This window comes from Bufo gargarizans, chromosome 8 (assembly GCF_014858855.1).
Source record: "Bufo gargarizans isolate SCDJY-AF-19 chromosome 8, ASM1485885v1, whole genome shotgun sequence".
In the NCBI taxonomy this organism is placed as follows: domain Eukaryota; kingdom Metazoa; phylum Chordata; class Amphibia; order Anura; family Bufonidae; genus Bufo; species Bufo gargarizans.
Genome location: NC_058087.1, coordinates 66,474,400 through 66,497,660, shown reverse-complemented (window position 1 = coordinate 66,497,660; position 23,261 = coordinate 66,474,400). Strand labels below are relative to the sequence as shown.

General features: G+C 45.3%; 1 protein-coding gene across 1 annotated transcript in view; it reads right to left on the bottom strand.

The window, feature by feature from the left end:
* KANSL1L (KAT8 regulatory NSL complex subunit 1 like) overlaps positions 1 to 21,945 on the bottom strand; it is a 102,152-nt gene extending 80,207 nt beyond the window's left edge. The window contains exons 1-2 of the mRNA XM_044303893.1: positions 21,406 to 21,945; positions 13,778 to 14,811 (exon numbers count right to left, since the gene is read on the bottom strand). Of these exons, the coding sequence (XP_044159828.1) occupies positions 13,778 to 14,778 (1,001 nt within the window). The 5' untranslated portion in view covers positions 14,779 to 14,811; positions 21,406 to 21,945. The remainder of the gene's footprint in view (positions 1 to 13,777; positions 14,812 to 21,405) is intronic.
* Between the last annotated feature and the right edge of the window lie 1,316 nt (positions 21,946 to 23,261).

Genomic DNA, 23,261 nt, shown 5'->3' with positions numbered 1-23,261 from the left:
TAATGTCATTGATATAACTTTTGTAAAATTTGATGTTAGGATGTTCGAGAAAACCACACTGGTTTCCAAAGACGCCCATAAAGAGATTTGCGTACGAAGGGGCATATTTAGTCCCCATTGCTGTCCCCCTTTCTTGTATGTAAATAGTGTCATTAAATACAAAATAGTTATGTTGCAGAATAAACTCGATGGATTTTAGAATAAAGTCTCTCTGTGTCTGCGGTATGAGGGGGTCGGTATCTAGGAATTCCTTGACAGCTTTTATCCATAAAGTATGTATTATATTGCTGTATGGAGATGTCACGTCTAATGTAGCCCATAAATAACTCTCCTCCCACTGAACTGATTCAAGGGTATTAATAAGGTGAGATGTATCACGAAGGTAAGAAAGTAGTAGAAGAACATATCTTTGGAGTATATTATCAATGTATTCGGAAAGGTTAGAAGTAAGAGACCCAATCCTAGATATAATCGGTCATTCAGGTGGGTTTGAAAGGGACTTGTGAATCTTTGGTAAAAAAATAGAAGCGAGCTATAGCCGGATGAGGTATTTTTAAGAATGCTCTTTCTTTTTTATCAAGGACCCCTGTATTAAATCCTGTATCAAACAGATTGAATAGTAGTTCTTGGAATTCTTTTGTAGGGTCATTTTTGAACAGTTTATACAAGCTTTGAGCTACTTGAGAAACCTTGGCGCGGTGCTTGGGCTCAGACATGTCCTCCGTAGTAGGACATGTTCTCTAATCTCTCAATTTTAACATCAGTTTGAGAGTTTAGTAAGACCGCAGAGGGCACCTGTCTTTGCATATATTATTATATTGTTAAATTAATTATCACATCCACATAATTGTTATCTTGTGTAGAGTGTTTATTGTGGTACTTGTGGTCCGCTGCAGGCATCCTCCACTGTACGCATTTTTGCTGGGGATGGCCATTAGTAACAGGCCACAAGTGCAGGACTTGCTCCCCTGTATATACAGTTGCAAGAAAAAGTATGTGAACCCTTTGGAATGATATGGATTTATGCACAAATTGGTCATAAAATGTGATCTGATCTTCATCTAAGTCACAACAATAGACAATCACAGTCTGCTTAAACTAATAACACACAAAGAATTAGATGTTACCATGTTTTTATTGAACACACCATGTAAACATTCACAGTGCAGGTGGAGAAAGTATGTGAACTTGGATATAGTAACTGGTTGAACCTCATTTGGCAGCAATAACTTCAACCAAACGTTTCCTGTAGTTGCAGATCAGACGTGCACAACGGTCAGGAGTAATTCTTCACCATTGCTGTTTACAGAACTGTTTCAGTTCAGCAATATTCTTGGGATGTCTGGTGTGAATCACTTTCTTGAGGTCATGCCACAGCATCTCAATCGGGTTGAGGTCAGGACTCTGACTGGGCCATTCCAGAAGGCGTATTTTCTTCTGTTTAAGCCATTCTGTTGTTGATTTACTTCTATGCTTTGGGTCGTTGTCCTGTTGCAACACCCATATTCTGTTGAGCTTCAGCTGGTGGACAGATGGCCTTAAGTTCGCCTGCAAAATGTCTTGATAAACTTGGGAATTCATTTTTCCTTCGATGATAGCAATCCGTCCAGGCCCTGACGTAGAAAAGCAGCCATAAATCATGATGCCCCCACCACCATACTTCACAGTTGGGATGAGGTTTTGATGTTGGTGTGCTGTGCCACTTTTTCTCCACACATAGTGTTGTGTGTTTCTTCAAAACAACTCAACTTTGGGGTTTTTCTGTCCACAGAATTTTTTGCCAGTACTGCTATGGAACATCCAGGTCCTCTTGTGCAAACTGTAAAAGTGCAGCAATGTTGTTTTTTGGACAGCAGTGGCTTCCTCTGTGGTTTCCTCCCATGAAATCCATTCTTGTTTAGTGTTTTACGTATCGTAGATTCGCTAACAGGCTTATTAGCATATGCCAGAGACTTTTGTAAGTCTTTAGCTGACACTCTAGGATTCTTCTTCACCTCATTGAGCAGTCTGCGCTGTGCTCTTGCAGTCATCTTTACAGGATGGCCACTCCTAGGGAGAGTAGCAGCAGTGCTGAACTTTCTCCATTTATAGACAATTTGTCTTACCATGGACTGATGAACAGCAAGGCTTTTGGAGACACTTTTATATCCCTTTACAGCTTTATGCAAGTCAACAATTCTTAATCGTAGGTCTTCTAAGAGCTCTTTTGTGCGAGGCATCATTCACATCAGGCAATGCTTCTTGTGAAAAGCAAACCCAGAACTGGTGTGTGTTTCTTATAGGGCATGGCAGCTGTAACCAACACCTCCAATCTCCTCTCATTGATTGGACCTCCAATTAGCTCTTAGAGATGTCATTAGTCTAGGGGTTCAAATACTTTTTCCACCTGCACTGTGAATGTTTACATGGTGTGTTCAATAAAAACATGGTAACATTTAATTCTTTGTGTGTTATTAGTTTAAGCAGACTGTGATTGTCTATTGTTGTGACTTAGATCAAGATCAGATCACATTTTATGACCAATTTGTGCAGAAATCCATATCATTCCAAAGGGTTCACATACTTTTTCTTGCAACTGTATATGCACAACTGCATATGGTTTGAGCACTTCCTGCCTGTTTAACACCAAGCCATTTTTTCATATTGTTGGTATGAGAAAGTACTCTAAGGGATTCTTTCAGATTATAATCCACATCCATAATCACTATTCCGCCTCCTTCATCAGCACTCTTGATCACCATTTCTCTATTTTTTCTCAGACTCGTTAGTGCTTTTATTAGATCCAGGCTTAGGTTATTGGATACTGATAGGTGGAACGCACATGCGCTCCACCTGGTTATATTGTATTGGCGGATCGGAGGTTTATAGGTAAAGAGCCTCGTTAATCTGCCTATTGGGGTAGATTAAGATGATCTAGGGTGCGTTCCACCTATCCTTCCACTTCCGCGCTCCACAGAGGCCTATTTTCTTATTCATTGGGCCCACGAACTATATGATATCTATCCGGAACACCCCCCCCCCCCCCCCCTCCCTACAACCAATATACACAAGACCTCATTTCCGTCCATACACTATAATTCAGGCGGGAGAACACCACTATTTAAAGAGACATGGTAGTACTGTCTCTCTACGTCTGTTTTGTACCTTGTTTTTATGACTGTTTTATTGCTCCTGAAGAAGGGGGATCTCTGTAATCAACCCCCGAAACGCATTGGGCAGAATCTTTAAATAAAGAAATTGATCAGAAGCCACCACGGACTGTGCTGACATCAATATCTACCATTCTACGGGCGATTGTGGCTAGGGCTCCATAGGTGTCTTGAGTTTATCCTACGGACCCCCCCACACCCCCCCAGTGAAGTGAGCCAATAAGCTTTTAACTTGTTAATTTTATATTCCTTTTATGTATCGTTCATAACAATTGCTATTTGAAACCTATCCTCCATTTAAGAAGGTTTATATAAAAAATTACTATAACCTACATCACCTGGCGATGTTAAGACCTGCCTATTATCTACACCTACCGATTACGTTATCACCTTTTCTATAACCTCAATAGGCTATTCATCCTACTATTTACCACAAATCACCACTTCTTTGCTGTAATAAGGTTTGGCGCTCCTTTCCTGGGGATAAAATAAAAAACCGATATGGCGAAAACATACGGGTACAGTTTATGAGCCCATTATGTAGCGCCTCCGTTCACTTCTATCTCTTTTTTGCTTACACGTTGCCTTCCCACATGTTCTAAATTTCGGTTTCTCATCTTATCTATCTTTTTAACCAACAGTCCTCACACCGATCACGTTTACTCCCTACTCCACTGGCGCCTCTAGTTTTTCTTATCTTTCGGATAACTATTCCCTACCATTTGATTAGCCCTCACTTTTTTAATCCCTTTTTACATATGCACGAGGGAGAACCACAGGGGAACACGGAGATTGTGGCACCCAGGATCGCAGGGGAGCTCTTACAGACTACTACATTAGTGCAGTGTGGAGTGGACACTCATGTTGACCTCACACCATTTTTCCAGAATTAAGGGGAAAAATTTTGGGGGCGATTAGAACAAATGTCCTGCAGGGAGAACATAATAAAGCCTGAGCCACATAGGTCGAGCACTGAACGACATCTCCGGGTTTCCATGGCACGGCAGGTTACTCAGCCAAACCACCGCTGGGAATAGAAGCGCTGGTAAGCACATTTAATATGACCTCGGAGACCAATTAATTTACTCAATAGGTCTACATACATCCATCCTGAATCACACAGCACCAACATAAAGCTGTTCTTTTGACAACTGTCCATATGATTGATCAGTGATGGATAAAATATGGGCTAATGTACCCCCTGCTCTCAGGGGGCATCCCATATAAAGCACATGGCTGCAGCAGAGTAACGACACATTTACACCAAATTCTCACAAGCATATTCAGTCAGTGAAATACGCTCCTTTCCCGGACTGACCGCTGCCACTTTGACACAAACTCAACACATTATAATGATTTAGAAAGCTGTGTATTCTGGCTCAGGCACAGCTGTACTGAATTGTGGTCCCAAGATGCAGTCAGTACTATTCAGTAAAGCCGAGGCCGGGCAGGGACACACAGCATTACAAATTACATTGAGATTGTGTCACAGGAGCCGCGTTCAGTCCGGGAAATACAGCTGTCACATGGAGCCTATTCCACTTCTGAAATTAGCCTTATACAGACAAATGACCGAGCCAATTATCGGGAACAAACAATCGTACAAAAACCATTGCTTCTTATAATCAGCCCAAATATTTGGGCTCGATTGTTGGCTGATCAAATTGATGCTGTGGCACAGAAAATAAATAAATAAAAGATCCTCATTTCCCTTTAGTACATGGCCCTGTGTAAACAGGGATGTGCTACAGACAAATGGAGAAACTGCATGGGGGAGATGAATGATCGTAGTAACAGTCATCCCCATCAGCAGCAATGATATAACTAGGGGTGCACCGAAATGAAAATTCTGGTCCGAAACCGAAAATTCAGGATACCCCTTGACCAAAACCGAAACCGAAACTGCCTTTTTGCCCAAATACTTTTAAAAGACCCCCCACCCCATAACAGTGCCATCCACAGACCCCCACCCACCCCATAACAGTGCCATCCACAGACCTCCACCCACCCCATAACAGTGCCATCCACAGACCCCCACCCACCCCATAACAGTGCCATCCACAGACCTCCACCCACCCCATAACAGTGCCATCCACAGACCCCCACCCACCCCATAACAGTGCCATCCACAGACCCCCACCCACCCCATAACTGTGCCATCCACAGACCCCACCCCATAACTGTGCCATCCACAGACCCCCCCCCCATTGTACAATTAATAGAAAATAGCGGGGAGGGACTGGGAGGAGGAGCTGGGGGCCGGTGCGTTCACTGTGCTCCGGCCCCCAGCTCCAGTAGTTATAAAAAGTGTGCAATTAATACGGATTCTATTCATGAGGCCCCCTCTACATCCTACTCACAGGGCTGTTATCTTAATGCTGGCCGGCACGACTGACGTCACATTCCTGCGCCGCCTCCTTCATTCAGAAAGTAGGCCGGGCACATGACGTCAGTCGTGACGCTGCCGCTCGTCTGCCCGGCCGGCCAGCATTAAGATAACAGCCCTGTGAGTAGGATGTAGAGGGGGCCTCATGAATAGACTCCGTATTAATTGCACACTTTTTATAACTACTGGAGCTGGGGGCCGGAGCACAGTGAACGCACCGGCCCCCAGCTCCTCCTCCCAGTCCCTCCCCGCTATTTTCTGCCGATATGTACAAATATCGGCCGAAATGGATTAGGTGCATTTTCGGCCGATATTTTCGGCTGCCGGAATTTCGGTGCACCCCTAGATATAACGGTATATAAACTATGACCAGGGATATCGGCCCATGTAAACCTGTCTGTCTGTCTGTCAATTGCTGGTTAAAGGAGTTCTTTAGGAATAATTTAAAATGGCCGCCAGAAACCTGTCCTAGAATGTGAGCAGGACCACTTGCAGAGCTGCCTAGGGAGATTAGGGCGTGTGGCCTCACTACACATTACACTACTCAGCCATAGACATTAATGATGTTATCCTACCTACAATCTGCAAACATGGCATAGCAGCCGGACAGGAAAACTCAGGGTATGCGCTGCCGATTCCTCATAGCTCATCAAGCACAGCACAGGCTTGGTCAGCCCTTTTCATTTGAATGGGACTGAGCTGCACCTAAGCCACGTGACTTCACTGACCTAGGGTTAGTGGTGAGGCCTTCACAAACAGCTGATCAGCAGTGGTCCCGGGTGTCTGATCCCCACCAGATAAATACTGATGACCTATCCAGAGGATAGATCACCAGTATAAAAAAAAGTCAGAAAATCCCTTTAAGATTGTGTAGCCTGTGCGATGCCCAACTGGAGTATGAATCCCTAATCCTACACTTGATGCCCAACATAGGATGCAGCTACATTCCCTACTTTATTCACCGAGTGAGGTTATTGAGGCAACGACCAGGCAGCTTATACACTGTGTGATTGTTGAGCACTATGTGGTACATGATAATGGGGGTGCATCAACGTAGGGTCCTACATAAGGCACCAACCCACCTAAGGCCCATCCCTGGTTGAACTCTACATGCTCTTCCTCCAGACTGAAATACTAGCCGATGACACTATTTGTGGACTAAATATCTAAATCTCACTGCAAATGGTTAACACATTATTAACAGGATCCGCGGCCTCCCACTGAGCGGCCCGGTAGAACATTACATAGGAGACATTATCTCTGGGCCGTTGAGGCGGCTCAGGCATGCAGGAAGCTGTTTGCTTTTTAGATTCTGCTTTGCTAAGTGAACTTTGCTTAATAAACTATAACTATATGCAGGCTGCAACTTGCCATCGGTTAATTATACGCAGCGCAGGCCACCTAGTAGAGGGCGAGCCCCACAGCAGTGAGACGTGGTGTCATACATGAGGGTTACACCACCAGAAGGTTCTTCTGTCCAAGCCTATCCTGACAACTGCTTGACCAGAAATCCAGGAGTTAACGTTTCCTTCAGACTTATCCAGAAGGCAAATCAGTACTGGCCGCTGTTCCATACGGCAGGATTATATCAGGCCAGGAGAAATTGAACAGGTGGTGAGACCAGTAAACAGATATAAGGAGGGCGGTGGACTGAGCTCGTGTCCATCCAGCAGTAACTAAAACGATACCGACTGAAACACTAATAATTCATTTTTGTACACAAAACTTTAAGTGCACTTCCAATTACAGCAAAAATATATAATCAGTGCCGCATCTGCTGTGAAGTCCGTAAGAGTGACATGTTGGATTTGTCATGGATTTTATGGCGGATTTCACCCTATACATTGCAAACGGTAGAACCAATGACAGATTTCAGTGCAGATTACACCTGGATGTGTAGGCGCCCCACGTGGATTATACCTTGGGGTACATCTAGGGCGGAAACGATTACTCAATTGAATCGAGTAATTTGGCACAAAAAAATCCTTGATGCAAATTTTTTGCATCGAGGATTAATTTGTGTCATGTGTGAAGTGCTTGCTATTACTCACCGCTCTGTGGTCACCCGCCGGCCCGCACTGCACTTTCCTCCTGACACATCATCAGAACATAGTGCACATAAGCGTGCACTAGGACCTGACGCTGTGTGACGTCAGGACGAAGTAGATGGACGAGATGTAGAGCGGTGCCCCTACAGGAGAGGTAAGTATTTTTTTTCACTGGTGCTGGGAACATGGCTAGGAGGGGGTGGCACTGCGGGGCAAGCTGGTGGCACTGGGGCCAAGCTGGTAGTACTGGGTGACAGCTGATGGCACAAGGGGGAAGCTGATGGCACAAGGGGGAAGCTGATGGCACTAAGGAAGAGGGGGAAGCTGATGGCACAAAGGAAGGGGGGGAGCCTGATGGCACTAAGGGTGGGGGAGCCTGATGGCACTGTGTGGAAGCTGATGGCACTGAGGAGGAAGCTGATGGCTTTGAGGGGGAACGCTAACACTGGGGGGCAGCTAATGGCATCGGAGGAGAAGCTGATGGCACTGGGGGAGAAGCTAATGGCACTGAGATGCAGGTGATGGCACTAGAGGGGAGCCTAATGGCATTGGGGCAGCTGATTGCATTGGGGGCAGCTGATGGCATGGATGAGGGGCAGATGGTGGCACTGGGGGGGAAGCTGATGGCACTGGAGGGTAAGCGGATGGCACTGAGGCGGCAGCTAATGGCACTGAGGGGGGAATCTGATGGCACTGGGAGGGAAGCTGATGGCACCAGGGGGGAGGGAAGCTGATGGCACTAGGAGGGAGCCTGATGGCAAGGGGGTAGCTGATGATGAGTTTTTATAAAGAAAAATATTCTTTTAATTCGTTTTTTGTTATTAGAGTACTCAATTTATCGTTGGATTAATCGATAGAATACTCAATTACAAAAATAGTCAATAGCTGCAGCCCTAGGTACATCCACACAGGACGTCATTTGTGGTAGAAAAAAAATTAAATAAATAAGTGCAGTTGGTCAAGACTTGGTTCTACTAGTTACCAACAGTCTCCACTTTATACAATTCAACAGTTTAAAGGGGTTCTCTGACCAAAAATATTTTAGTTTTCAAACCTGCACCTGGACCTAAATACTTTTGAAATTGTATGTAATTAAAAATTTTGAATAATCAGTGAGGGTACTTTCACACTAGCGTTTTTCTTTTCCGGCGCTGAGTTCCGTCCTAGGGGCTCAAATCCGGAAAAGAACTGATCAGTTTTACCCTAATGCATTCTGAATGGAGAGTCAGTCCTTCAGGATGCATCAGGATGTCTTCAGTTCAGTCTTTTTGACTGATCAGGCTTTTCAGAAAAACGTAGCATGCAGTATTTTTACCTCCGGCCAAAAAGCCTGAACACTTTGACTGAACGCCTGATCAGGCTTTTTCCCCATTGACTTGCATTAACGCCGGATCCGGCCCTGTGTGTTCAGTCAAAACGGATCCGGCTTTTGCATGTTAAACCCGAAAAATGTGAAAAAAAAGTCAATGTCCATAAATGGCGGATCCGTTTTTTCCAATGCATTTTTCCATTGTGATCGAAAGCCTGATCAGGATTCAAATGTAATCCGTTTTCACACGTTTTTCCGGATCCGGCGGGCAGTTCCGGTGTCGGAATTGAACGCCGGATTAAAACAACGCTAGTGTGAAAGTAGCCTTAGCTAGTCATTTAAATCTACCTGTACAGCGCCACCTGCTGTTTGCTCTTTTTCTAATTTCTCTGTCCTGCTCACTGAGGTGGATGCACATGCTCCGTTCCATCCTCTAACTGCCACCAGCTGCAGTAGAAACTACACGACCCCTAAGAAAGTGCACACCCCCTAAGCTGCCAGCTTGAAATAAATCTAGCAGAACGATTGCAACAATGCATGGGGAGGTCTCTGGATCCACGTGAGGTACAGGGCTGGTCCTTACTTTGTTAGAAAGAGATTGTCATGTACTATATGATATCGGATTTCCATTTTTTACATTAATCTTGTGGGGTCAGAGAAAGTTGGGTCAGCATAGAGCTGATTATAGAGATCTGGACAATTCATAGCTTAACATAACATTATATCTGGGAATTTCAGAGGGCACGCACTATAGGGGTCATTTATTAAGAGCGGTGTTGTAGACGCCCGTTTTAATAAAGCACCTGCTCTGAGGGTGGATTGCAGAAGTTATATAGTCATGATCCTGGTCCAGCGGTTAAAATTGTTTCCTTGGATTCATATATGACCAATGGCGACATCTGCATGGAGTGTTTATGTTGTCCCACACTTCAAAACCAATGCTAGGTTAACTGACTTTCTCCAAAAATGTGTCCTAGTTTGTGTTCGACATAGGAGAATTTTAAAAAAGTCTATCAGCAGTCTTGACTCTGCAAAACTGCTGACAGCTCTAAGCAGGGGCAGGAAACTTTATTCCGCTTGGAGGGTTCTCCTGCAAGTGCCCTGATGATGGTTCCTCACTATGAAGTTCTCTCTGCATTGAGCTTATTCCCATCTAACTCCCTCTGTTTTGGGCGACGGTTGTCCAGCTGGGAGACCACCACAGCGGTCACACAAGGCAGAGAAGTTGTGGGAGAGATTACGGCAGAGAGAACTTTAGGTTGAGGGATCACCTGAAGAGCACTTTTGGGAACGTGGGTATGGTTATCCAGCTCTCCAAAGCCCCTTGCCTGGTGCTGTCAGCAGTTCTGAAGGTTCAAAACTGATAACAGAGTCCTTTTTAAGGGCTCATTCAGACAACCGTATCTGTTTTGCGGTCCTCAAATTGCAGATCCACAAAACACAGATACCGGCCGTGTGCGTTCCGCATTTGGTGGAATGGAATGGCCAGCCCTATGATAGAAATGCCTATTCTTGTCCGCAATTGCGGAACTGATGCGGACACAAATATACGGTCCTCTGAACAAGCCCTAATGGTGATCCCTACTGGGGACAGAGAGTGATTGATCTCTGCAAAGCTTTGCAGAATATGTAGGTGCTGTAAATATTCATTAATACGTTGACTACTGGGCGTGACCACTAGGGGTATTTCTGACTATGCAGAGATTCACCCCACTGAAAACAAAAACGGTAACACGCAGTTGTTAAAAGAGTCATCCCGATTCCCAAGAAAACGATTTATCACCTAGTGGTGGGACCCCTGTGATCCTAAAAATGAGGTCCCCAAGTCGCCTCTCTGAATGGAGCGGTACTGCACGTCCGCCAACAGCTCCATTCACTGCTATAGGACTAATAGCGCTGTCCATTGGTCATCCGCCTGTATTTTGGGTTTTGTATTTGCTTTGCATTCGTATTACACTTTCTAAGTTTCGGTGTCACTGCTGTAACACAAACTGCCCAAATGCATAATGAATCAACCTTTCCCAGAATGTGTTTGCTTAACCGTGGGAGACCTTGGATAACGGGCATGTTTCTGGAAATGCTAGTCACACGTGAACTGATCAATTAAAGTTTATAATTCAGGGGTTACCACAGAGAAGCACATCTTCTGTTTGGTTACACTGTCCCTGCGAAATACCAATTTAAATATTATAAAAAATTAAGTATAAAATCTGGACAATCCGGGAAAAGACAGAAGCTACTTGTCAAAAACGTATTGTGGGAAAACATCTTTTTTTGGGCGGTGGAAAAGGAAAAAAACTGCTGCTGTTATTAAGTTTAAACAAAGTTTATTAACTCTTATTTATTTTGTCCCAGTTGGTTGCTTTTATAAGGCAGTGGTGTACATTGTATACCAATGTATTATATTCTATTATGGTAACAGTGACAGGCAGTCTATTATGCCATGTCTGTGGCACAGCCCAACAAGCATACAGTTATGGCCGGCATTTTTAGGCCCCCAGTTGGCATGGCAACACATCAGCGCCCCACAATTGCAGGTTTGTTTTTCTAAGGGGGGGGGGGGGAGTTAACTGGACAGAGGGAGCTCCCTATAACTGACAGAATGCCACGGTCGCTATTGACCATGGCATCTAAAGGGTTAAGTGGCAGGACTCCTGAAACTATATGGAGCCATGTATATGGTGTAGGCGGCAGAGACTGAGCAGACTCCACAAAATATGCTCCAAATCCGGTCTGCCATGTGCAATCCGGTCTGTTCAAATGCAAGTCGATTTCTTTTTTGCAAAGGGGTCTCTGTTCTGCCCATAGAAAGAAAAAACTTTTTCGGCAACCAAAATGGGAGTTCGGGGCATTGATCAGCGGGTGCAGCGGAGTCCTCTCATAAGCTTTATTAAAAGGGTCTGTCCTGGTGACACATTCCCGTTAGCAGCAGTAAGCTGGCGCTAGTCTTCACACAGACTGGCAGGAACAGTGATGTAGCTGAGATTAACAATCATTACTTTTAATCGCTGTTCCAATAGCCAAGTTCCGCTGTCTGGGAGCGCAGATGTAATACTTCACTGTTTAACAGACCAGAAATGAAAAATTAGTTTGAAGAGGTTTTTCCAGATTAAAAAAAAGGTGTCTGTCTTTATTCCCAGAAACAGTCCCTGGGATTTAGTTCCATCTTTTCCTGAACTTTATTGCTGCTTAGTCCCAATTTTTCGGTTTTATACCTTTTAAATGCATAAACAATTCTGGGGGGTGGGGGGGGGGGGACCGGGTGTCATACAATCTACAATAAAATGTATTTTGTTTCTTTTTAATGCCATTTATTACCCTTCCTAAATCATTGTGGCTTCAACACAGAATTGTAAGAGGAGATCTGTGTCTGGCTGAACCTGGAGGCCGGGTGCCGGTTCCAATGTCAGTGGAGGTTTCCATCGTGGTCTAGATGGGGGTTAACCTGTGGACTCTGGGTTAGGCAGACTGGTTCCTTGGACTGGGTTAAAGTTACAGGCATGTTATAATTAGCGTTGTGCATTGCATTTTATTTTACAGGGTGGCCAAGGACGGCACAGCGCAAACTTTGGGGAAGGTGTAAGGCTGTAGAGAAAATGCCCATCATGCTTGGAAAACTGTGCTGGGTCATTTTGTGTTTGTAAAACTGTTATAATAAAGTTTTGTAACAGTGGGAGGAGTTTGAGATGAGCACAGCCTGGGAAGAGTACTAGACAACCCACTAGGAGTGACAGAGGAGGAGTGATAGGAGGACGCCAGTGATTGGATTGTGTAACCCACCTGGGAGAAGTCCAGGGTGTGGCCAGTTATAGGTCACCATTCCCGCTGAAGTGTTAGTTTGGGTGGTCAGTGGTGGTGGCAGCGCGCAGCAGGCACGCAAAGATGGGTGCACGACCCAGGGGAGCTGCCAGTGGCTGAACCTGCTTAGTATCTCACTGGGGTGAAGTGCAGGGTTGGGATGGTCCAGCCAACTGTGAAACAGAACTGATCTACTCTCTCCTAACCACTACCTGGAGTGCCGTACCCTGGCCTGTCATTGGAAGGCCTGTTTATTGCTGTACACTTTTCAGCACTCTGTTCCAAGTCAAAAGTTCTGTCTGGTGAGAAGTTCTACAACCCCCATTTATCGGTGAAACCAAGAGGGTGAAGGGCTCGGCTGAGTGCTGTGCCCCTTCAGCTGTGTGTGGCTCTCCTTGGAGATGCAAGCAAAGTAGTCTATGTACGTTATACTGTCTAGGAGTCCGTACATCTCTTACCTGAAGAAGCAGAACTGAACATAGCTGAAGGGGCACGGTGCTCAGCTGAGAGATTCTGCGTTTTTGGTTCAAAGAGAGGGGGGAGGGTTATAATGCAGAGAGCGCTGCATGTAAATCACCGAAAAAGGGCCCAGAGAACAGCCCTGCAGCATCTGGCGCATGCACAGTGTACTGGCCTTGTTCTCATCTGCAAACTACACATGAGCTCAATGCCATTAGACTGTAATATAACAGAGTTATTCCCATCTGGACAAAAATGTCCATTAACTAGGTCTGTCTTGTCTTGTGCCCGCAGTGAATACAGAGATGCTGCGCATGCACGTCTCTCCCTATATCTATGGGAACGCTGTGCTTCCTCATTTTCAGAACTACCATTGAAGTGAATACATAGAACTCTCTCCCTTTACGGCAGCCATGAGCTGGCACCCCATTCTTGAGATAGAGGCTGGTCACACACCCATGAACATTTATAGCCTAGCCTGTGGATATAACACGTCCAGATGGGAATACCTATTTAAGGGAGGCTTCTGACCGGACATGCTTAGAGCGCCATTCCTCAGCAGTATAAAGCCATGCTGGTGGATAGTTACACAAACCTGGTGACAAGTTTCCTTTAACATTTCACTTACCAGTCCTGAGTAAATTTAGGTTTTTCATCCCAGTCCTCATCAGAGCTGCTTTCTGTAACATCCGAGTCCAACGCCTGCTGAATACTGCCTATAATCCCAGTGGTTGGCACAGAAAACCTCCTGGCAGCAGTGGGAGACACCCAGCTGGACCCATGTTTAGAGTCAACGCATGCACTTCGGGTCCATCTTGCTACCGGATCTGGATCTAAGTGTATTCCAGGACCTGACTCACCGGCGGAGCTACCGGGTACATTGAACTGTTCAATATTGCGTTTCACTAAGCCACCTATCTGTTGGCTACAATGGTCCACTGCATATTTCGCCAATAGCACCTGCAAGCGCTTCCTGGCCCTTTGGGCACGACCTAGGAGCTCCTGCTGCCGATTTAGACATTTCGGATGTAATAACTTTGCCTCTGTTTCCTTATCCACAGCCTTTTGCAGTTTTTCTCTTGTAGGTGAAATGCACCTAATGTCCGGTAAAGCAGAATTAGTACGAAACGGGATGGCAAGGCTTTCCCCATCGATTCGTCCATTCAATCTATGTACCCCTTCATCTTCCATCACAGATATATCCCATAGCTTGTTGACATCTGCTAGCACTTTGCTGACGGTACCTGGGAAAAGTTCTCTCTTAACTTTTCTTTCAGTAAGCAACGGGCGAGCATCGTGCTGTACAAGGAACCTCTGACTGTAAGCATCTTGCTCTGTCTTTGATGGAAAGCTACTATTATCCTGCACAATCATATCCGAGCTGGTCAATACAAAGACCGTTTGGTAATGTCCAGAAGAAAGTGATCCATCTTGCTGCAGGCCGGCAAAGTCTTCCTGAAGGCACAGTGCAGATTCACAATATGCTAGGCTAGAGTTGCTGTCTTTGGAACTGGTCTTGGAATTATCCACATACACATTGAGATCGGCGCTCAAGCTCTTTATTCCAAGAGAAGGGGAGAAACGAACTCCAGGTTCTTGTGTTGCTGTATCGGTAAGAGCCGGGGTCATCTTTCCTTGTGGATGGAGTATATTTTAGCGGCTCTAGGACATAAAACACAACAGAAGCTTATGAGAAGATGTCACTATAGACCGGGCGCACACTCCTTTCTGCTACAATGGCCACATTGTCATACTGAACAATTATCAAGGTCTGCGATAAAACTATATCAAAACTACCGGGAGAAGAGTGGTCCCCTTCTCCTCAATCAGCACTCTAGAGAGGTAGGGAAGACCATAGGAGGACTGAGAACTATGGCCCTGGAAAATAAAAATGGCCCCATATTGTAGGTAGGTCCAAACTGACAAGCTAGGTGGGCCAACACAAGTAGGCAGGGACAAAAGTAGAAGATGGGGCCTGCAATACTGTAGTGCAGAACAAAATACCACCCCAGCAGAACCAAAAACCACAGTGCAGCACAAAATACTGCCTCAACAGATGCAAATACCATAGTACTACACAAAATACTGCCACCCTCATCACAGTATTCAACTGTATCATCGTTCTGAGGACAGTGATAAGGTTTAACTCAGGAGGGCACTTGCGGTGGTTTGCCAGCTGCATAAGTACCTGATGCTCCTAGCATTGATTACAAGGGTTTTCCGAGATTTTAATACTGGAAACCTATCTTTCGGATAGGTCATCAGTATCTGATCGCTGACCAGGTCCAACACCCGGGACCTCCATTGATGAGCTTTTTGAGAAGGCACCATGGCTCCTGTCAGCGTCATGGCCTTCTCCCTGCGTACCAAGCACAGCGTCGTACATTGTATAGTGGCTGCGCTTGGTATCGCGCTCAATTCTATTCGCTTCTATGAGGCTGAGCTGTGCCTAGACCATGTGATCGAAGAGTGTCGTCACTGGCCTAGGAAAAGCTGAAAGAAGATTGCGGCACTCACAGAACAACCGGTGACTTCTCAAACAGCTGATCGGCAGGTGTCCTAGGTTATGGACCAATCAGAAACTGATGACCTATACTAAGAATAGGTCATCAGTATTCAAATCTCGGAAAACCCCTTTAAAGAGCTTTCTCTTTTGAATCTCTTTCTAAGAGCATCAGATCATTATGTACCCAGCTGGCATCCATGAGGAGGTCTTGGTTAGCTGCCTGGGAAATTTCCCTGTAGAGTCTATGTCCAGTCCACCCCTGGGGAAGACCATGAATGCATGTGGCTCCTCCACTGACGATCCTGGGCACTGTATTTCACAAGGTCGATAAACTACAATGCAAAAAGCCACATGCAAAGACGGTCACCTCTTAACTCATATACTCCTTTCTGGTGTGCTAAATGGGTCAAGGGACCACATTCTCCTCATACATGAGGACCCAGAGACAGTTACACAGTGGTCTATTAGTTCTTGTCCATCCATGCTGCTGAGATGTGTGCCACTCCTCGGGCATGGAAATTATCATGGGCCACAGGTTGTGCCCCCCTGCTATAGACGAACCCAAAGCATGGGAACCATCATTATCTTGTTCAAAATTAGTTCCAAAAATATCCCACACAGTGATCTGCCGGTGTAACCCACACACAGACGTGGTTTATTATTAACAGCACGCTTAGACAAACATCATTGAAATATTTCCTTCAAAATCACTGGGGTAACAACCGATCTTATACAAGGGAAGGTCACGGTTTCACTGACGAAAAACATAGCGAGGAAACAGAACATCTTTGTTAAAGGGATTCTCCAGGATTAATAAATAACGTTTGCACTACACGTCCTGAAGGATCGTAACCTACAGTGATTTGTATCTTGGTCAGGGGCTGTAGCTACATGGCCCACACATAGTTAGTTTATGGACTGCAATGACTACAGAGCAGGGGTGGACTGGGACCTTAAAATGGCCCTAGAAAAATTATTAAAAGTGGCCCCATGTTGTAGATGGGTCCAAATTGAAAGAAGGCAGGGCAACACAAGTAGGCAGGGACAACAGAAGTAGGCGCGACCAGCAATACCGTAGTGCAGAACAAAATACCACCCCAGCAGAACCAAATACCACAATGCAGCACAAAATACTGCCGCGCGGGCCGCAGTATTTAACTGCCCTGAGGATGGCGATACAGTTGAACTCAGTAGGGCACCTGCTGGCCATGTGCATAGGAGAGAATCAAATCGTTATGTTCAGTACCATGATTGGTGGCCATGAAGAAGGGGTAGTCCCCCCATCCCTGCACTGTTTACATCCAGGGGTGCGTGGTCACATTCATGGCTCCAGCCGATGACTAGCTTCAGCGGTGATGTGCTGCTTGTGGCCACATCCCCGCTGAAGCTAATCAGGATAGGTCATCAATACGTCATTAGTGGGGTTCAACTGCTGTCAACCCTGATGATCAGTTGTAAAGCTCACCATGCACAGCACCGTACAACGTACAGCGGACTGTGCCTAGCCCACGGCACCAATGAACATAATTCCATTTGCCTAGAAAGAGACGGCAGGAGTTGGTCCCCCAACAATCAGATAATGATAGCCTACCCAGAGTATAGGCCATCAATATCAAAATTTCGGAAACCCCTTTAACGAAACTTGAGGAAAGGCAAGGGTGGCCACATATGTAGTCGTGTATGGATACCTTAAAGGGGTTGTCTCACACCGCCAAATGGCATTTATTAGGTAGAGATATACAAGCCACTTACTGATGTATTGTTATACTCATATTGCTTCCTTTGCTGGCTGGATTAATTTTTCCATCACTTTATACACTGCTCATTCCCACAGTTACGACCACCCTTCAATCCATCAGTGGTGGTCGTGCTTGCACACAATAAGAAAAAGCACCAGCCTATGAGCACTCCCACGGTCCCGGCCACCAGAGAGGCCTGCGCCTCTTCCTATAGTGTGCAAACATGACCACCACTGATGGATTGCAGGGTGGTCGTAACCATGGAAATGAGCAGTGTATAAAGTGATGGAAAAATGAATCCAGCCAGCAAAGGAAGCAATATGGATAATCACAATACATTAGTAAGTGCCTTGTATTAACTTTCTCTACATGATAAATGCCATTTGCTGAAGTGAGATTACCCTTTTAAAAGGTACATGCACACAGCTGTGTAGTTTATTCCGAATTGTGTAGATTTAGCTGAATTTCCACACAAAAATGCAGAATTTGTCGCAGATTTTGATGTGGATTTTCCTCAGATCTCATATCTTGCTTGGCTATTTTCCCTGGTCACGTTCCAAGGCTTGTTAAAAAGCAGGACTTTGACTCATAAAGAACCACTTCCGAAAGTGGTTCTAGCTAGGTGGTTTTCTAGGAGGTACCTATTATTTTCTCATGGAGCATTGCCACTAAGGGTGTTGTCTCCATTCACAGTTGGTCTGGTACCCAGGGCCCCCCCCCTGGGTACCAAAACACATACGGACGTGTGAATGGACCCACTGCGTGGGCTGAAGCTTAGAAAACCCCATGCTCCTAAGCATTATATGTATTTATTTACATTATATGTATTTTAAATTTGGCAACTAAAAATTTCATCTGGCTCCTAAATTTTTTAGGTTCCTTGATATTTTTTTAGCAATGCCTAATAAAGTCAGAAAATGCAGGTGGGCGTGACCCTGGAGCCCCGCAACAGTGTCCGAAAATGGGGCTTCATAAATACATAGGATACACAAAGGATTTATGCTGGAAAATGGTAGAAATACATTGATAAGGCTCCACACACAGCGGTAAAAATGCTACAATAACTGCATGCGTTTTTTTTGGCACTTGTGGTTTTTGTGACTTTTTGTGGTGTTCTTTGAACACAGTCTAAGGGCTCATGCACAAGAACGTATTTTGCGTTCCGTATACGGGCCGTATTTTGATTCTGTGTGCTGTCCGCATCCGTTGCTCCGTTCCGTGGCCCCGCAAAAATTATGAGTCCTGTCCTATTCTTGTCCGTTTTGCGGACAACAATAGGCATTTCTATAATGGGCCTCCTGTTCCATTCCGTAAATTGCAGAAGGCACACGTTTTTTGCGGATCCGGAATTTGCGGAGAGGAAAAATACGGCACGGTCTTGTGCATGAGCCCTTAGACAAATGTACTATTGAGGTGCATGGAACTTTATAAATCTGGAGTATTATAAAAACCTGTGCCAGATTTATGCTAGAACTCAGTCTGTGCGCCAGAACTTCTGTCCACGCGCGAAAAAATTGATCTGCGCAGCAAAAAAAAGTGTCCATACACAAAAAAAGATTTATTCTGTTTATACAACTTATAAATTGGCGTAGTTTTACTCTAAAAATGCGCATTTTCTATGCATTTAAACACGCCCCCTTTTAAGTAAAGCCATGCCTCTTCTGTGAAGCCACGCCCCGTCAGTCAAAACATAAAATGCTTAGAAAAGTGTAGAACAGTTTGGTAAGTGCGATGCATACCCTGCACGTCAGTTTCTTGGTGCAATTTCAATAGTAAGTCTGGCCTGTTCCCCTATAAAGGGCTCATGCACGCGAACGTATTTTCTGTCCGTGTCCGTTCCATTTTTTTTTGCGGTCTGTATGCGGAACCATTAATTTCAATGGGGTTGCAAAAAAAAACAAAAATGACTCTGTGCATTCTGTATCCGTATGTCCGCAAGTCCGTTCTGGAAAAAAATACATGTCCTACTTTTGTCTGTTTTGTGGACAAGGACAGGAATTGTTACAATAGATCCACAAAAAAACGGATGCAACACGGACATCACACGGATGTCATCTATTTTTTTTAGCAGATCTGTCACTACTTTTTCAGCAGGACCTGCGCTGACGTCACCACGTGGTGAGTGCGATTACATCATCAAAGGTCCTTTTGCAGGTCCTGAAAGAAGAAGAAAGAAGACGATGCCGGCTTTGCGATTAAGTGGATGTAAATTTATTTTATTTTTTTAACCCCTCCAGCGCTATTGTACTATGCATTCTGTATTCAGAATGCTATCATTTTCCCTTATAACCATGTTATAAGGGAAAATAATACGGTGAATTTACTTTAATGGGGTCCGGGGTTGCTCATCCCTATCATCTGCTTAGCAACCGTGCGTGAAAATCGCACCGCATCCGCACTTGCTTGCGATTTTCACACAGCCCCATTCACTTCTAAGGGGCCGGCGTGCGTGAAATAGCATAATTTGGGGAATGAGGATGGGTGGGGGGAAAGGTTTATAGTGCAAAATATTGATATTGTACATCTATTGACTAAAGATTGTTAATATGTCAATACTCTCTGATTATGTACAAAATGAATCATAATTGATTGTACTACAGTTACTATTGAGTATGGTTTGCGGAAAACTGAAAACTATATTAAAAAACACAGAATATAGAGCATGCTGCGATTTTCACTCAACGCACAAGTGATACGTGAAAATCACCGCTCATCTGCACAGCCCCATAGAAATGAATGGGTCCGGATTCAGTGCGGGTGTAATGCAATCACCTCACGCATTGCACCTGCGCGGAAATCTCGCCCGTGTGAAAGAGGCCTTAGGCTAGATCTATACGACCGTATGTGTTTTGCGGTCCGCAAAACAGACAAGAATAGGACATGTTCTATTTTTTTTTTTTTTTGCGGGGCTACAGTGCGCTGTCCACATTTTTGGCGGACCCGTCGAAATGAATGGGTCCCCATCCTATCTGTGAATGTAGCCTTACATATTTTTTTACATTTATCTTCAAGGCAGATGATGAGTCTCCGTTTCCACATCTGTGACTAAAGAAGAAGCCTCGGCTGTAGAAGTGTCAGCAATGGTGACAATAACAAGCAGGACACATTCCTCCTGAACATAAGAGAGGGCAGCACTGGAGGGTTAGTCACAGGGGCCGCTCACCAGGGCACAGAGTTCGGGTATGAGACAGAGATGTACCAATAGCTTTGATTGTTTGGGGTCTGAGTGCTGACACCCCCACCGGTCGCTAGACTGAGGAGAGAGAAGTGCTCACATCCCCCACTCTCTCGCTGCAAGAGACAGGCTCAGTAGAAGTCCCGTCTCCTGGGCAAGAAGAGAGCGCCCACTATGGGACTATGGGAGCACGTCTCTCTCCTCGTCCTAGCGATCGGTGGGGGTGTCAGCAATCAGTCCCTCAATGGCATATCTCTATCACATCAAAACTTCCACCCTATAGGAAAAACATCAGAGAGCGCTGTCACCAGGATCTGGGGTGACAATTTCAAGCGCGCTCAATATGTAAGCAAGTGTGCCTCTCAGCCAATCACCGCTCTTACTGAAGCCCCTCCAGTGTGCCCTGGGACCTGTAGTTCCACTTCACTCCTTTTTGTCTGTCAGTTGTAGTTTTTGCAGCTGCTGCTTTCTTCCAAAAACAGCGCCACCTCCCTCCACAGGTTGTGTCTGGTACTGCAGCAATGTAGCTGAGCTGAAATACCAGATACAACCCATGGACAGATAAGACACTATATCTAGAAGATGCCATGTTTGTGTAGCTCCAGAACACCCCCCAGCTATTTTCTCTCCTTTCTCCAGTGTATGAGGTCACTGGACACAACTGGACCTACTCTACATAGATGCCAGCCTAAGCCCCGCCCCTGCGCAATCAGGTGATTCTGGACTTCCCCGATCCTTGCGTACATAACGGGCAGCCATCCCCATCTTTCTTCCCGGGTGATGACCGTGAAAGTATGTGAGCGGGAATCTGACCGCGGCTCCTCAGGCTCACTCACCTCCTAGGTGCTCCCCGGCTCCGCTGCCTGACTCCGCGCCGATCGGGGTGTCCGTGCCCGCGGCGCCTTCTACTTTCAGCACCTTCTTTCACTCAGAGAAGAGTGTGCCCAACTGCCGCCCGGGGCTGCGAGTAAAGTAATAGGAGCTACACGGGAGACTCAGCCAATCAACAGCCGAGAGTCAACGTCCCTGACCAATGAGAGGGAAGATGCAAATGAGCGCGGCAGAAACGTCAGTGGAGAGCCAATGGAAGGCCAGGAAGACTTTTGTGCGTCCAATAGCTGCGGAGATGGGCGTGTTTACGTGACTTGGGATAAGCAATCTGTGCGGTGACGTGCGAGGAGTGGGAGCTCTTGGTGCGGGCGAAATAAGCGGCCAGTGATGTAAATATTATGAATGAGACATGTGGCGTCAGCGTCCTGCGGCTCCGTGTGTGCGGGGGCTGGGGGCGCTTCGTCCCGTCACTGGGGGATTTTATAGTTTCCTTCATGCATATGTCCAAAATAATTAACCCTTGGTGATTTAACGTTTTTGCCTTTTTCCGTTTTTACACTTGGAGCCATAACTTTATTTATTTTTCCCCCATTCACATAGCGGTTTGAGGGCTTGTTTTTTTTTGCAGGACTTTCGAATGACACCATTACATATTGTATCTGATATAGTGGGAAGCTGGAAAAAACTCCAAATGGGGGTGGAATTAAAAAAAAAATGCAATTGTGCTGTAGTTGTATGGGTTTTGTTTTTAGGGCATATGCGGTAAAACAGACCCGTGTCCTTTATTCTCCAGGTCAGTACAATTACAGCGACTCCACATTTATACAGTTTTTCTTGTGTTTTAACACAAAAAATAAAGCTTTAGAAAAACTTTTTTTTTCTCTTTGCATTGCCGTATTTTGACCTCCATGCATTTTTTTAGCGATCCATCAATGGAGCTGTATGAGCGCTTTATTTTCTGTGGGGCAATCAGTAGTTTTTATTGATATTTTTATTTATTTTTTTGCACTATACGGGATAAATAAGTTTATATTTTAATAGTTCAGGCATTTTGGGATGTGGTGGTGCATACGATTCTTTTTTTTTTATATTTATTATGGGTGAGGTGATTTTTTTTTAACTTTTTTAAGCTCCTTAAAGGGGTTTTCCTCTTCAAGAAACAACGCCACATCTGTCCAAGGGTTGTGTCCACTATTGCAGCTCAGCTCCATGGAAGTGAATGGAGACTGAGCTACAAAGCTACATACAACCCTTGGATGGGGTGGTGTTGTTCATGGCATAAAAGCAGCTATATTTTTCTAATCTTGGACAATCCCTTTAAGGGGACCTGAACATGCAATCATTAGATTGCCTTTCTCATACACTAATGTGATTTAATACATTATTGTATGGGAAATGCAGTATATTCCAATGCAGTACTGCCACCCATAGACCTACATTGGAATATAGACTGTGATAGGCCTGATAGCTTCATATAGGCTCTTGCCTATTACCACCAATGAACGGCTTCCCCGTTCTCAGTGTGGGGGAGCCGTCTGGGCAGCCTCAGATCATGTGGTGGCATCTGAGGGGTTAAATGTCTGCAATCTACGTTATCGCCGATTGCAGACATTAGCCCCGGGTGTCTGCTGGGTGAAACAGGGTCACAAGAAAAGACGCAAATTAACTGCCAAAGGTGTGAGAAGACTCAAACGTGAAGCGACCAGGAAGCCATTATCCTCCAGTGCTGTCCTATGGTGGACCCGTGGCTGGATCAGTAACGGGCACAGAGCTTCACTTCAACTCAGACGCCAGCAAGGTGGAGGTGAGGTACTGCTATGGGCTGGTATTATTAGAAATGAGCTGGTTGGATGGACTCAAA